The 13,427-nt window shown below is 58.0% G+C and overlaps 2 protein-coding genes across 2 annotated transcripts in view; one reads left to right on the top strand and one right to left on the bottom strand.

Moving 5' to 3' along the window:
* Positions 1 to 1,352: 1,352 nt before the first annotated feature.
* PRR29 (proline rich 29) lies at positions 1,353 to 12,239 on the bottom strand. Its single transcript, XM_017838363.1, has 6 exons — positions 12,087 to 12,239; positions 5,546 to 5,561; positions 3,061 to 3,176; positions 2,106 to 2,272; positions 1,916 to 1,986; positions 1,353 to 1,751 (listed from the first exon to the last, which is right to left on the bottom strand). Exons 1-6 carry the CDS (start codon positions 12,237 to 12,239, stop codon positions 1,720 to 1,722), a joined length of 555 nt encoding a protein of 184 aa, XP_017693852.1. The 3' UTR covers positions 1,353 to 1,719.
* Positions 12,240 to 12,533: 294 nt separating this feature from the next.
* The window catches only part of LOC108509113 (vasoactive intestinal polypeptide receptor 1-like), a 10,022-nt gene continuing 9,128 nt past the window's right edge, over positions 12,534 to 13,427 (top strand). Inside the window, exon 1 of the mRNA XM_017838374.1 lies at positions 12,534 to 12,599. Coding sequence (XP_017693863.1) covers positions 12,534 to 12,599 — 66 coding nt within the window. The remainder of the gene's footprint in view (positions 12,600 to 13,427) is intronic.

The raw sequence follows: 13,427 nt of genomic DNA, 5'->3' as shown, positions 1-13,427 counted from the left end.
CCAGGCCAGCTCTGGGCTGCCCTGTGGAAACTCCAGTCTTGCTTTTAGAAATCAGGTGCTTGTCACTGCTCAGATAACTGTGGCCTGGTCTCAGCCACCAGCAGCACCTCCCAGCCTGGTGGGTCCATGGCCCAAACCACAGAATCATAAAATCACAGAACCACAGGATGGTTTGGGTCGGAAGGGACTTTAAAAGTCATCTCATTACAACCTCCTGGACAGGGGCACCTTCCACTAGCCCAGGTTGCAACTGGAGAGTGCCCCAGTTTGACCAGTGACCCAGAGAGGGCTCAGGGGTTACGTCCACCATGGGTGTTGCAATCCCCATTGCTTCACCCTCCCATTTCTCTCATTATTCTCATATTAAAGCTAAGATTGGGTGGTGTTTTGAGCCCACCCTTCCTGTCCACCCCATTCCAGGTGACTCCTCACCTCCTTCTTCCCTTTTTGTCTCTATCTGGAAACCTCCGTGCACCAGCCTGGTTTCCCACCAAACTCAGCTTTGCTTTTGGATGTCTCCCTCCCCTTCTGCTCTGCCCAGCCAGTCCTGCCACCTCCCAGAGGGTTCCCAGCTGGAGGAGTTGGGCTTTCATGCTGCAACCCAACGTGACCCTCCTGCTCCACATTTGGGGGCTTCTTGTCCAGCTTCAGCAGGAGCCAGGCTGGGGAAGATCTGCCTGTCCCAGAGCACAGGGAGGATAAAGTCTCCCTTCCACCCCAGAGGAGGGGCAGGGCAATCCTCGTGCCCAGTGGGGGGACCAGGAGGGGATTTAAGGTGCAGCTGCTCTTCTGCATCCTCTGAGCTCCAGAGGACCACCAGCCCTGAGGTCTCCTGCCAGGAACTCTTCTCTTGGGGATGGTGTCAGAAGCAGGGCTGTCACCCCAAAGTGGGGTTGGGGAGGTAGCAGAGGCAGGGAACATCTTCCAGCACCCAAAACACATCTCTCCCCACTTCCTCCAGCTTCCTGGTGGGCAGAGGGGACACTGAACCCTGGGAAACTCCGTGATCTCCCTTTTTCAGGCTCCCCCACCACGAGTGAGCTGCAGGGCAGATCCAACTCTCCCTGCACTCACAAAATATTCTGAGCTGGAATATGGTCCACAAGGATCATCGAGTCCAACTTTTAACCCTGCACAGGACATTCCCAAGAGTCACACCAGGAACATCCCACTCTGCTTCCCACCTCCAACCCCCAGCCCCCCCCCACACCACACCAGCACCCACACCAGGCACTGATTTATCCCCCCTGGGTACAAGAGGCTCTGCACCCCCCTCACCCTCCAGCCCCGAGGGAGCCCCCCATTCAGGCACAAAGCCATCAGCCCATGTAATTACAGATGCTTAATTAGTGACAGCAGGGGCTTTCTTAACAAAGCAAATTAATTACAGGCAATGTGCTGCATTGAGATCTGAAGGGACTAATGAAGACTGGGACCATCTGGGCTGGGAACATCTCCCCTCTCCCCACCCACCAGGACACAGCACAGCCCGTGCAGTCCTCATGGATGCAGAGATTGGGATCAGGATGTCACCTGGGGTTGGGTGACAGGCTTTGTGACACCCCCTGCCTCGAGGTGGCTCAGGGGGAGGAAACCACCCCGAACTGATGGGTATCCTGAAGCACCCACCCAGGATCTTCTGGGACCACAGGCTGGGATGTGCCAGAGGAACCACGTTGGGAAGGAGCCTCTCTTGGAGCTCACAGCCTCTCCTGGAGCTCACAGCCTCTCCTCCAGCACGCTGTAGTACTCTGTGGGGAAAGGGAGGAGCTGGAGGATGTGCAAGGGATGTCCCGCCCTGGGATCGGATGGATACAGGGAGCAGGGAGGGCTCGGCCTCGGTGGGGGCTGCCTGGCTGATCAAAGCCAGGGAAGATGTTCCTCGTTGAGGGACATGGGGAGAACGTGTCCCTACCTGATGCTGGTGGGACGTTGGGTCCCACTGTCCCCGTGGCACTGGGGGGTGGAGGAGGGGGCACCGCACTGCTGGAGGGGAGCAAGGACAAGTGAATGTTGCATTGATGCTCCCCCTCGTGTCCCAGCTTGGGCTGGAAGTCCTGTTCCACCGGGGACCAGGTGGCATAAAGCCCCCCCTCGTTACTCACACCTCATCCTCAGCCAACGAGCCCAGGAACCGCACAGCCCCCGGACCCCGATCCCGCCCCGGGTCCAGCCACGGCAGGACGGGAACAGGACCCGGGTAGGGGATGTAGTGATGGTGGAAAACCACAGCCTCCTCCTCCTCCTCGCTCTGCAAAGGCATCGCCAGCGCCTGTGGGGAGGAACAAAAGGCAGGGCCGTGCCAGCTCCTCGTGCCCCTGGGCCCCTGCTCCCGCAGCACCAGCCGGGCAGTTCCCACGGAGCCACACTTGGCTGCTCCCAGGGTCCAGCTGGGTGGGCTCGGCCCCCCACAAAGCCCCACGGTCAGCCAGCGTGGGGACCCGGCTGCTGGGGACGGGGGGGGGTGGCAGCCCCACAGAAGGGACCTCAAAACGCTGCTGGAAGAGCCCTTTTGATCCAGCCACAGCAGGGTCCAGTCTGGGCCAGCACTGCACTGGCGGGCACTGGGAGGGCAGGGAGGGGGTGGATGCCTAGAGGTGCCAGCTGGCAGCGAGCACAGCAGCTGCCCAGAGCCCAGCTCCCGCCCCTGTCCAGAAAGCACCATTGTTTCCCCCTGAGGAGATGAAATGTTTAATGTGATTTTAGTTCGAGGCGAACTTTAAAATGACAGCCCTTGCAGAGCCATCCTTGCCTGCTGAGCACACAGGGAGGGTCCTGGCTCTTCCCAGCTGGCCTAAACCACCTCCCAGCAGCCTGGATGTGACCTGTGCTGGCAGAGCTGGGGGTCAAACCAGCACAGAGAGCTCCAAAACCACAGGGGGCTGCAGAGCCTGCACTGAGCTGGGCTGAGACCACCCAGCTTCTGCACCTGGAGGAGTCCCATGCTGTGCCAGAGTGGGACATGGTCATTCTGTTCTCCTGAGCAGCCCTGGAAAGGTCCCTTTGCCCACCTCTTTGCTCCCTTGGTCCCCTTGCCCATCCAGCACCCCTGGCCCCTACCTGGGCAGTGGCTGGGGATGGGCCAAAGCCGAAGGACGTCAGTGCCGACACAGCCAGGCTGTTCATCAGCACCTGGTGCATTTGGGAGTTTTGAATCATCATCAACTCGATTAAATCTGCCAGAATGTGGAGGGTTCTGCGTCAGAGAGGGATCAGAGCAAGGGCAGGAGAAGCACAGCCATGGGATGGGGCGGCACCGAGGCTCGTCCTCGTTCCCAAGCAGCGGGAGCGAAGCCAGACTTCCCCCGCCCCAATCTGGAAGGCCCATGCGGCATTTAAAAATTCTTTTGCTCAGATGAAGCTTTAAAATAGCCATATTTCAGCCTTTTCTTCTTTGCAAATGTGATTAAACATCTGGTCTGGCTCGCTGGAGGCTGATTAGTGGTGCTGGAGGCATCAGACTTTCCACCCGCTCAGAGAACTGCTCCGGCTCTGGCAGCGAGCCATGGCTTGGCAAAGCCTCTGCCTTGGCACCAGCTGCCAGAGCTGGTGTCCTTGGGGTGGCAGGGCATGGGAGCACACCCAGGTCAGCTCTGCTTTGTGCCATGTCACACACAGGATGCTCAGAAACCCCCGGAGGAGGCAGGAGCTGGGGCGGGACCGCGGGGATGATCCCCAGGGCCCCCATCTCCATTCCTGGGAGCTGGGTCTGGGAGAAGAGCAGGTTGGGGATGTTTGGTGCCTCCCCAGCCCCTGCCTGGCTCCACACCAGGATCTGCGACCCAGAGCAGCTGTGCATGTGCAGATCAGCATCCCAGTCCCCTTGGCTGAGTTTCCCCTTGGCTGAGGTCAGTCGGACTGCAGAGGACACACAGTCTGGGTCTGCATCCCCAACAGAACATACCCATTTGATGCAGGTGGGAAATTCCCCTGGAAAATACCTGTAAAGCTGCCAGAGGGGCTCCCCCTGAGATCCTGCTGGCTTTGTGCATGAGACCTGCCCAGAGAAGCTGTGGCTGCCCCATCCCTGGAAGTCTGGACAGGGCTCAGAGCAACCTGATCTGGTGGAAGGTGTCTCTGCCCATGGCAGAGGGTTGGAACTGGATGAGCTTCAAGGTGCCTTCCAAACCAAACCATTCTGGAATTCCATGATTCCGTGACCTGTGAGTCCCTGTTAGTTGGAGTCTGGGTAAAAAAAAGGTTTGGGCATCCCTGTGCCCCATGTGCCAGATCCCCAAATGCTTCAGAACTGCAGGGATGGGCTCCCAGGACACCCATGAGGTGAGTGGCCCTTCAGCAAGGAGCATCCCAGCACAGCCTGGGAGGTGGCCGGAGCTGGAGCTGGGAGGAAGGAGTGGGCCAGCAGCCAGGCATTGAACCAGGGGGGAAGGACATGAAGTTCTGGCAGCTCTGAATGGATCCCACCCACGCCCAGGGCTCTGAGGGGCTGGGCTGGGTCTCTGTTTTCTTTCCACACCAATTTTCAGCATCATCTTTCCTCCATGGATTTTAAGGACAATTCAACCTTCCTCCTCCCCACAACGCTGCACAGCTTTGTCCACGGCCTGTACTCAGAGCCCACAAGCCCCCCTGTTTCTGCTCCCCCAGCCCTGGGGGGCACAAGGTTGGGTAAAATCCCTACAGACAGTTGCACATCCTGCCTGCACATCCCACGGGCTGCCACATGTCCCAGCTTGTTCCCATTTGGTCCCATCTCACATGGCCATGGAGCCCCTGTCACCCTGGCTGTCTCTGGTGATGCTACCCATGCCCTCATGAAATGGGGCTTTGGACAAAAGAAGTAGATGAATTAAAAGCAAACAAACAACAAAACCCAAACAAAACCAAAACCCCAAACCCCAAACAAACAAACAAACAAAACCCCAAACCCCCAAAAATGTTCCCCGGGAGCACCCCTGGTGTGGCCAAAGCCAGCCCAGACTTCAAGTTTGGTAAAACCCCCCAAAAAGCCCCTTCCATGGGGCAAAGCAGCCGTCCAAGGGTGGTGCGGCTGTTCCTGAGAGGCTCCAGAGGGTGGGCACAGCCCCCCTGCCTGCCCCGCGCCGGGAAAAGGCTGGAAAAAGAGAAGAGGATGAAGCTGAGCTGGGTTTAGCGCTGACCTCTGCGACCTCTCCCATCACGCACCTCCCCGGACGGGCGGGGGTCCCGCGGGGGGGGCCAGGACAGCCCCGGGCCCTGGAAGCTGCTGGAGGATCATCACGGGCTGCTGGGACACCGGCACGGCTCCCTGGGGACATCGCAGGGATCGGAGCTGGAAGGGAGGAGGGGAAGGAAAACGCCAGGAATGTCCGCTCCGGGTTTAACTGAGTGCCCTGTCAGTGGGGCAGCCGGGGAGGAGACGGGACAGGGTCTGGTGGCAGGGAGCAGGGAGCAGGGATCAGGGAGCAGGGAGCAGGGAGGGGAGCTGCTCCCCGGGGGAAGGGGGTGGGAGCGTCGGAGGAGGGGGTCACTTCCTCTGCCCCCCGTCTTTCCAGGGGCGCAGCCCTGCAAACGTGGGTGAACGGCACCCCTGGAGAGTCCCCACCTTTGGGGACACGTCCCTGCGCAGGGACGGCCTTCCCGGCTCTAAAGGGAGCAGGGAGGCGTTTTGTACCGAGCGGCTTTGCTGCCCCACAACCCTCAGTGCCCCCCCAAAATCCCGACCCCAGCCCCTCTCTCCTCCCGCCTCATTCCATTTCCCACCCCCTATCCAGTGCCCCCCCAAAATCCCGACCCCAGCCCCTCTCTCCTCCCGCCTCATTCCATTTCCCACCCCCTATCCCGTAAATCCAGAGGCAGAACTGCTCTCCGGGGCTTACGCTGGGTGGGATGAAGTGGGTCCCTGCTGGGGGGTCCCCCCGGGCCCCGTGAGGGTCTCCTGCTGCCCCCCTTTCCATGGCTCAGGCGATGGGGGGGTGGATCCACAACAGGAGCCGGGATCGTTGCCACGGCTGCGGGGGAGAAACAAACCCGGAGGCTTGGCCGGGCAAGGAATGTCCCTGGGCTGGTTTTCCCCGCAGCGTATCCCCAGGAAAGGTCCTTTCCAGCGCTGGCAAAAGCACCCGGAGGGGCCGGGAGGCACCTGCAGCGTGTCCCCGTGGGGCTGAGCCGTGTCCCCTGACCCCGGGGGAGCCCCGGGATGGGAGAGCAAACCCGGCGAGGTGTTTCTGCAGGGAATGGTGGGAGAGGGGTCTGGCTGAGTCTGGGGCAGGTTTGGGTGTCAGAATGGGGTTGGCTCTTCCAGGATGTGCAGTGCCTGCTGTCTGATGGAGACACCCCTGCCCGTCTGTCTCTGTTGGTGGAGGGAGAAGATCCTTCCAAGCCACGGGATGTCCCCTCATAGGTCCTCAGAAACACCCCCCCGGGCACAACCAAGGCACAGTGGCCCAGGATGTCCCTCAGCCTCAGTCTGGTCGCCAAGATGTCCATGGCACAGTTCCAGGTGCCCTGGCTCTGTCTCCCAACCTTCTGGACCACTTCCTCAGGGATGCAATGACCAACCAGCACATCCCCCCATGGAAATCCCAGCAAGGCTTGGCGTGAGCACAAACCAGTGGCACCAGAGCGTGGCTCCAGCCTGCTGCTCTCCCCTGCCACCAGTGCCTCCCAGGATCCTGCCAGGGGGATTTGTGTCCAGCAGACCACAACCAGCTCAGGTTTTCCATTTATCTCCCCCTTGCAGAGAGCTCTGCATGTCCCAGCTCATCCCAGGGAAACGCTGTGCCTGGGAATGGTGAGTCTGTGTGAAACATTTAATCCCCAGCAAACCCTTTGCAGTGAAAAACCACTTTTCCCCCTCCAAGAGCCCAACCCCGCCGGCCTCAGGTATCTCTCCCCCACCTCCACCAGCTGCATTTCCGTGGCTGCCCCTCTGGGGGATTATTTCCATGGATATTGCATCCAAAATCTGCCCTGCACCAGTAGCACAGATCTGGGAACTTTTCCCAGGAACTCAGCCTGCAGCCAGCCCTGCTCAGCAAGCAGGGACAGATCTCTCCAAAAACTCTTGTTCTGCCCCAGAATGGCACCGAGACCCCCCAAGTGCCAGGGGAGGAGCTCTCCAAGGGCCTCAGCCCCCAACCATTGGCTCCAGTCGGGCTATTTTCTGCTTGATTAGATTTTTCTCTGTGTTCTTAATTTTTCCAAACCCCTCTGGATTGTTTTTCTGCCTTTTGTTCTAACTCCCAAATTCCAATTATTTGCACATTTAATTACTGTGCTGATTCCTCCTCGTTTCTGGCAGAGCCTGATGAGCAGAGCCCGGCTGTCAGTCCTGCTCTTATCTGGGGGAGGGATTCAAGCACCAGGATGAGGGGAGAGGGTCTAAGGAAACCTTGTGCCAGAGGGGGACGTGAGGGGTGGCAGGAGACCTGCTTGGAATGTCCTCAGCCCTCCCATGGCAGTCTGAGCCCCTCTGGAAGTGTTATGGTCTGGCCTCCTGCATGGGAGAGGAGAAGGAGAAGGAGAAGGAGAAGGAGAAGGAGAAGGAGAAGGAGAAGGAAAAGGAGAAGGAGAAGGAGAAGGAGAAGGAGGAGAGGGAAAGAGAGAAAGAAAGGAAGAGAGGGAGGAAGGAAAGAAGGAGAAAGAGAAAGAGAGAGAAAGAGAAAAAAGAGACAAAGAAAGAAAGAGAAAAAGAGAGAAAGAAAGAAAGAGAAAGAGAGAGAAAGAGAGGAAGAAATGAAGAAAAAGAGAAAGACAGAGAAGAAGAAAGGAAGAAAGAAAGAGAAAAAGAGAAAGAAAGAGAAAAAAAGAGAAAGAAAGAGAGAAAGAGAGAAAGAAAGAAAGAAAGAGAAAGAGAGGAAGAAATGAAGAAAGAGAAAGAAAGAAAAATAAAGAAACAGAAAGAAAGAAAGAAAAGAAAGACAAAGAAAGAAAAGAAAGAAAAAAAGAAAGAAAGAAGAAAAGAAAAAAAGAAAAAAGAAAGAAAAGAAGGAAGGATGAGCAGGAGGATCAACAGCCAGATGGGTGCTGAGTGCCATGATAGGCACTGGCCAGGAAAGCAGAGTCTGGGCACAGGGAAATGCAAGTGTGAGGCCTGTGGGCTGAGGACAAAGGCAGCTGTGGCTGTGCTGTCCCCAGGACACTGCCCAGAGACACCTTTTATAGGCAGAAATGATCCTCCAGCTGGAGGTACCAGCTCTTCTCACCAAGGAGGGGGGGTGAGGACCCTCATGAGCCAACTCACCTACACTGGGGAGAGGTGACAGCCCAGGGTCAGTTTATATTCCCCACCTTGGAGTGCTTGGTGATGGCACATCAGCCATCCACATGTACATTCTAGGAAACCAGGCCCCAGGAGGGATCAGAGGAGTTTACAGTTCTGGTGGGGATGGACCCCCCTGTCCCCAATAAGAGCTCCCTTGCCAAACCCAACCCCCAGGATGAGACTTGTGCCAAGAGACACCCTGAGGGTGCTCAGCAGATGATTTTGTTGGCAGCCCTCCTTTTGGAAGCTCTCGAGCCCTTCTCTTCCTGTAACTCTGGGATTTCATGTTCTGGAAACCCTCACCTAAACCTCAAACCCAGAGCTGGGATCTCAGCCCGGTGCCCTGGTTAGGCAGAGCTTGAGTTCCATCACAAGCTTTGCTTTGGACCAGGAATTTTGCCTTTCAGGACCAAGGCAGTGGCCCTGAAACAGGGTCAGGCCCCTGGGGACCAAGGAGGGACAGGGACCCTCTGCCAACCCCTTGGACATGAACGTCTGCACCGTGTGGGTGCTGCACCAGGCACCTGGAGCAGGGACAGCGGGATCCAGCCCCTCCATGCTCTCTCTGCACGGATCTCTGCTTGCAGAGCAAGCAGGAGACACTGAGCATGGACAAACTTTGCCAAATTAGCCAAGCAGGGGCAGCCAGGGCACGAGGGCGGGTCATCAGACCGGGCTCAGCAGGATGGTGATGCATGGAGCCGGGATGAGCTGTGCTCTGATATGGCCCGGCAGCAATGACACCCTGAGCTGCCCTCGATAACACATCCCCTGTGCCATTTCCCTTCCCTGGAAACAAACTGGAGCCAGAGAGATTCCCAAAATGAGGAAACACCGGCAGGAGTCAGCAGCCTTGCCTAAGACTCGTGGAAGATGAAGTAAACACCGCTGAGGCAACACATCCCCCTGTAATCCCTGCTGGCTCCAGAGGGGGATCAGAAACCAGTCCAAAACCAGTTTGTCATTGCACACCAGGACAAGCCCAGGATGTGGAGTGGCAGTTTGGCAGCTGCTGTCCCCTGTCCCCATCACACTGTCACTCACAGCCACTTGGGCACACATCTCTGGAGATGCTCTGTGGGTCCAGGACTGTGAGTGAATTTAAGCTTCTCATTTTGAAAGGTAACTACAAAAAAATACCACTTTCCTTTTCTAGGAGGTCTCATGCTGCTGGTGCTTTGAGACCCATCATCCAGTCACCGTGGTCTCCTCTTCATCCAAATCACCCCTCACAGACCCTTTCCTGCCACAGAGCCCAAAACCAGGGAAGAGGTTGTTGGTGCAGGGTGGGGACACCCCACTTTGCTGTAAGGTGGGATGGAGGCAACACAACACGATTAGTAATTTCCAGCCCTTGGTAAATGAGCATTTGGCACTTGCAAAAAAAGATTCTTGTCAGTGACTTCCTTTGCTTTGGAAACGGCTGAGTCATCCCTAATTCCCGACACACACCAGCAGTGATTCCAGTGCTGGAGGAGGATTAATGGGAGCACCCCTGGCTGAAGGGCAGCCTCTGGGGAGATTCCCTGGGGATTTGGCAGGGACACAGTTGCTGCTGTGTGCCACCCACGGCCCTCCATGGCTGTGCTGCCACACCAAAGCCATGTGCCCGAGGCAAATCCTCCCATCCTGTCCCCTCCAGCCACTCACCACCATCCCCCTCACCGTCATATGGGTGGATACAACCACCCTATATGGGACCACTGTGTGCTGGTCCAGTTGAGGATCCCAGAGGGGGCTGCAGGGTCCTGGGCTGGCCAGGATTTGCAATCAAGTGAGTTCATCCTTGTTTATTTTCCAGTTGCTGCTGCAAAAGGGAACAATGGCCCTAAGACCGGCAGGGCTGGGCAGGTCACCCCGCCCCAGGAAGGAGGTCAAGCCACCATTGTCTTGTCCCAGCTCTTCCTCGCTGGAGGAAGGGCAGGAGCAGCTCAGGAAGGTGTGGGTGGTTGGGCATGACCTGAGGGATCCCCATGGCTCTCCACTGGACAAATGCTTCCTGGGGAAAGGGGACAGCAATGCACTTCCCACAGGAGAGGTTTTGGTTTTGCCAACCTCCCCTGGCCTTTCCCAGCACAGGGACCAGACCTGCCCCTCCAAAACCGGGGACACTCCCTCCAGTCCATTTGCCACCAGGTGGAACCAAATTAAGTGGCCTTGTGGGGACACATTGGGCCACCCCCAAACCAGACCCCATCCCCCGGCACTCTCTGCCCAAGCCCGTGGGGCGATGCCAACTGGGGCACAGGGTTATTTGCAGCAGGGGTTTTGTTTAATTTGGTTCTCGGCACCCCTCCCACGTGGTCATATGCTTTGGAAAAGTCAATGGTTACGTTTGGGTGTTTACATTCTAGCGGAACCATTAGATGTTAATGAGCCTGGCCGGGCCCGGCAGCCTTTTGTGTCAACATAACCGCGGGCTGAGAGCAGAGTGAGCCACTCCTAACGATGGCAAACGAGGCCTTTGAAATGTTGAGGGCCCCGTTCTTTTATCTGCATTTTTTTTTAGGGTTATTTAATTTGCATGGCAAACCCTGTTGAGGTCTTTGAATGGCAGAGCAACAGCAGCGTTCGTTCATTGGCTTCGTGTCTCCCGATGGAGGGAGCAGTTATTGGGAGCTGCTGCCTCGTTAAGAAATGGTAATGGTGTTGCATTACTAAAATTAGCAGCAGAAGTGGTTCTTCCCCCTCCCACCCCAGTACTAAGTGCAGTGAAGCCCCCCCAGCCCTCTGCCCTTCAGCACTGAGGCCGAAGGGGCATTTTCAGTCCCTTCTTTCACCATCACCCACACCCGAGTTGTGTCAGTGAGGAGGATTTTGGGTGGTCTAGGGGTGCAAGGCTGGTTCTTTAATCCCAAGAGATTATCACAGTGTCTTCCCTGCCCTCCCGCGTTTCCTCCTTCTTCCTTCACCTCTCCTGCCCTCTCTGCTTTCTCAGCAGAATCATTAAAATGGTGATGTTTGAGTCAAAATTCCCCTTGCTGGAGGGGCTGGGGCTTTCTAACAGGGAGAATTACATGTATATATTTATTTTCATATATGCAATATATATAGAATATATATTTATATATTTTATATAGACTTTTATATTTTTTTTAATATAAGGAGAAGAGCTCAGGTGATGGTTGGGGGGCCATATCTGGCCCCAAGGGCAGCTGGGAGGGATGCAGGGAGGCAGCACTGGGTGTTCTGTGCTCAGGGAGGTGTGTCCATGCCAGGCTGTTCCTGTTCCTGGGATCCCCCAGCACCCCCTTGCTCTGTTCTGGTTTGGCACTGAGGTTCCAGCACCCAAACCACCAAACTCACGAGCTCAGCCAAGACCAAAAGTCTCCACTGGGGCAGAGTTCAGGTTATTTTGCAGAGGTGTGGGCGGCTGCTGGACACCCAGTGCCCACCCTGGGCCTTTCTGGGCAGGGGTGTTGTTTTGGGGAGGGATTTGGGGGTGCTCCAGGGAGGAGAGGCAGGAGCTGAGCGAGCAGGCAGGGTGGTGAAGGGGACAGGGATGGGCAGCACTGCCTGTCACTGGGGCCAGCAGAGCCTCCTGCCACCCTGGGGAGGGTTTGAAGGAGCCCCACTGCCCCCATGCCATGGGCACAGATGTATCCAGGCAGGCCCACGTGTGTCAGGGCATGTGTTTGCACACGTGTGTGCACAGCCCCAGGTCACAACATCTCCTCTGGGGTCCCTACCTTCCTCCACTCCCAGGTGTGGAGCTGCCCGGGGTGCAGCGTGACCCTCGGGGTGCCCCCTGCACCCCGTCCCGGCTGCACCCCCACTTCCCACAGCCTTTAGCCAGCAGTTTTCCAGCCCTGCAGCATCCCAGGAGCAGGTGAGAGGGGTCCCTGTGCCCGCTGTGCATCCCCTGGGCCCAGCTGGGAGCGGGTAAGGGGGTGCTTGGGGGCACAGCAGTGGCCAGGCTGGGCAGTGCCAGGCTGGGGGGTCCCTCCCGAGCTGCTCCTCTGTCCAACCCTCTGCGTGGGGAGGGGGAGCGGAGGGTGGAGCCTCCATATTCCAGATGCAGGAGCTGTGACATTCAGGCTCGCAGAGGAGCAGAGCCCGTCGGCACTCGGGGACAGCCAGAGCCGGGGGGACACGGGCACCGGGTCAGGGCACCGGGGTGTGACCAAGGACCTGCTGCAGGAAAGGGTCCTGGAGGGAGACAGGAGCAGGACACGGCTGGGAAGGGGCAGCGAAGAGGGGGTGAGGGGAGGAAGGTGCTGGGTCACCCCGGGAGGTGCCGGGGTCCCCCACCCTCGGGGACATGCGGGAGGAGCTGGGCTGTCCCCGGCCCCTCGGGCTCTGAGCGGGACACCCGCTGGCTCCAGCCATGGGGGGCCCGTGGCAGCCGCCCCCGAGGCTGCTGGTCCTGCTGCTCGTCCTGCCGCTGCTCCAGGTGAGTGTCCCTGGGCACGGCGGGGCCGCGGGGGCACAGGGTGGGCGGCGGGCACGGTGGTCCCCCCCGGGACAGCCACCCCAGGGGCGGACAGCGCTGAGAACAGAGTGCTGCCCTCCTGGCAAGGGTGGCATCTTCCCATCCCATCCCCGTCCCTCCGACCCGGGGTGACGCCCTGCGAGCTGCGGGCACCCCCCACCCACGCGGGGGCTTTCGCAGCAGCTCCTGAGGGGGGGATGTGCTGACCCCGGTGATCCTGGGACCCCTCCCATGGCTGGGACAGCGCTCGGGGACCAGCCAGGACACGGCTCCTGCGGGATTCAGCTCCAGGGGCTGCCCCAGGGGGTGATGCCTCAGGTTCAGACCCTCCATCCCCGCGTGGGTTCGGGGGGGACTTTGCTCACATTGTCCTACACCCCTCGAGGAGCCCCAAACCCCGAGGGCCCGGGGGAGCACCCACAGGGATGGCTGGAAGGTGAAGGGGGCAGGGATCATCTGTGGGTGCTCCCAATTCAGGGGCAGAGCCGTGGGGATGTTGGCACTGAACCCCCATGGAACCGGGGGGACACGGGGGGGTTGTGCTGCTGGGGGGATCCACGGTGAATAACTCCCCCCTAGACTTGTCAGATTGCTCCGGGGCCAAAGGAAAAGGAAAGGAAAGGGAAATAAGTGGAAAGGAAGGGGGAAAGGGAATGGAAAAAGAAAGGGGGAAAAAAAGAAAATGAAACAGGAAAAAAAAGGGAGTAAAGGAGGAAGGTTAGGTTAGGTTAGGTTAGGTTAGGTTAGGTTAGGTTAGGTTAGGTTAGGTTAGGTTAGGTTAGGTTAGGT

Source organism: Lepidothrix coronata, unplaced genomic scaffold (assembly GCF_001604755.1).
Source record: "Lepidothrix coronata isolate B3197 unplaced genomic scaffold, Lepidothrix_coronata-1.0 Scaffold335, whole genome shotgun sequence".
In the NCBI taxonomy this organism is placed as follows: Eukaryota; Metazoa; Chordata; class Aves; order Passeriformes; family Pipridae; genus Lepidothrix; species Lepidothrix coronata.
Note: the sequence above shows the minus strand (reverse complement) of the source record. Positions and strands in the feature narration are given on the sequence as shown.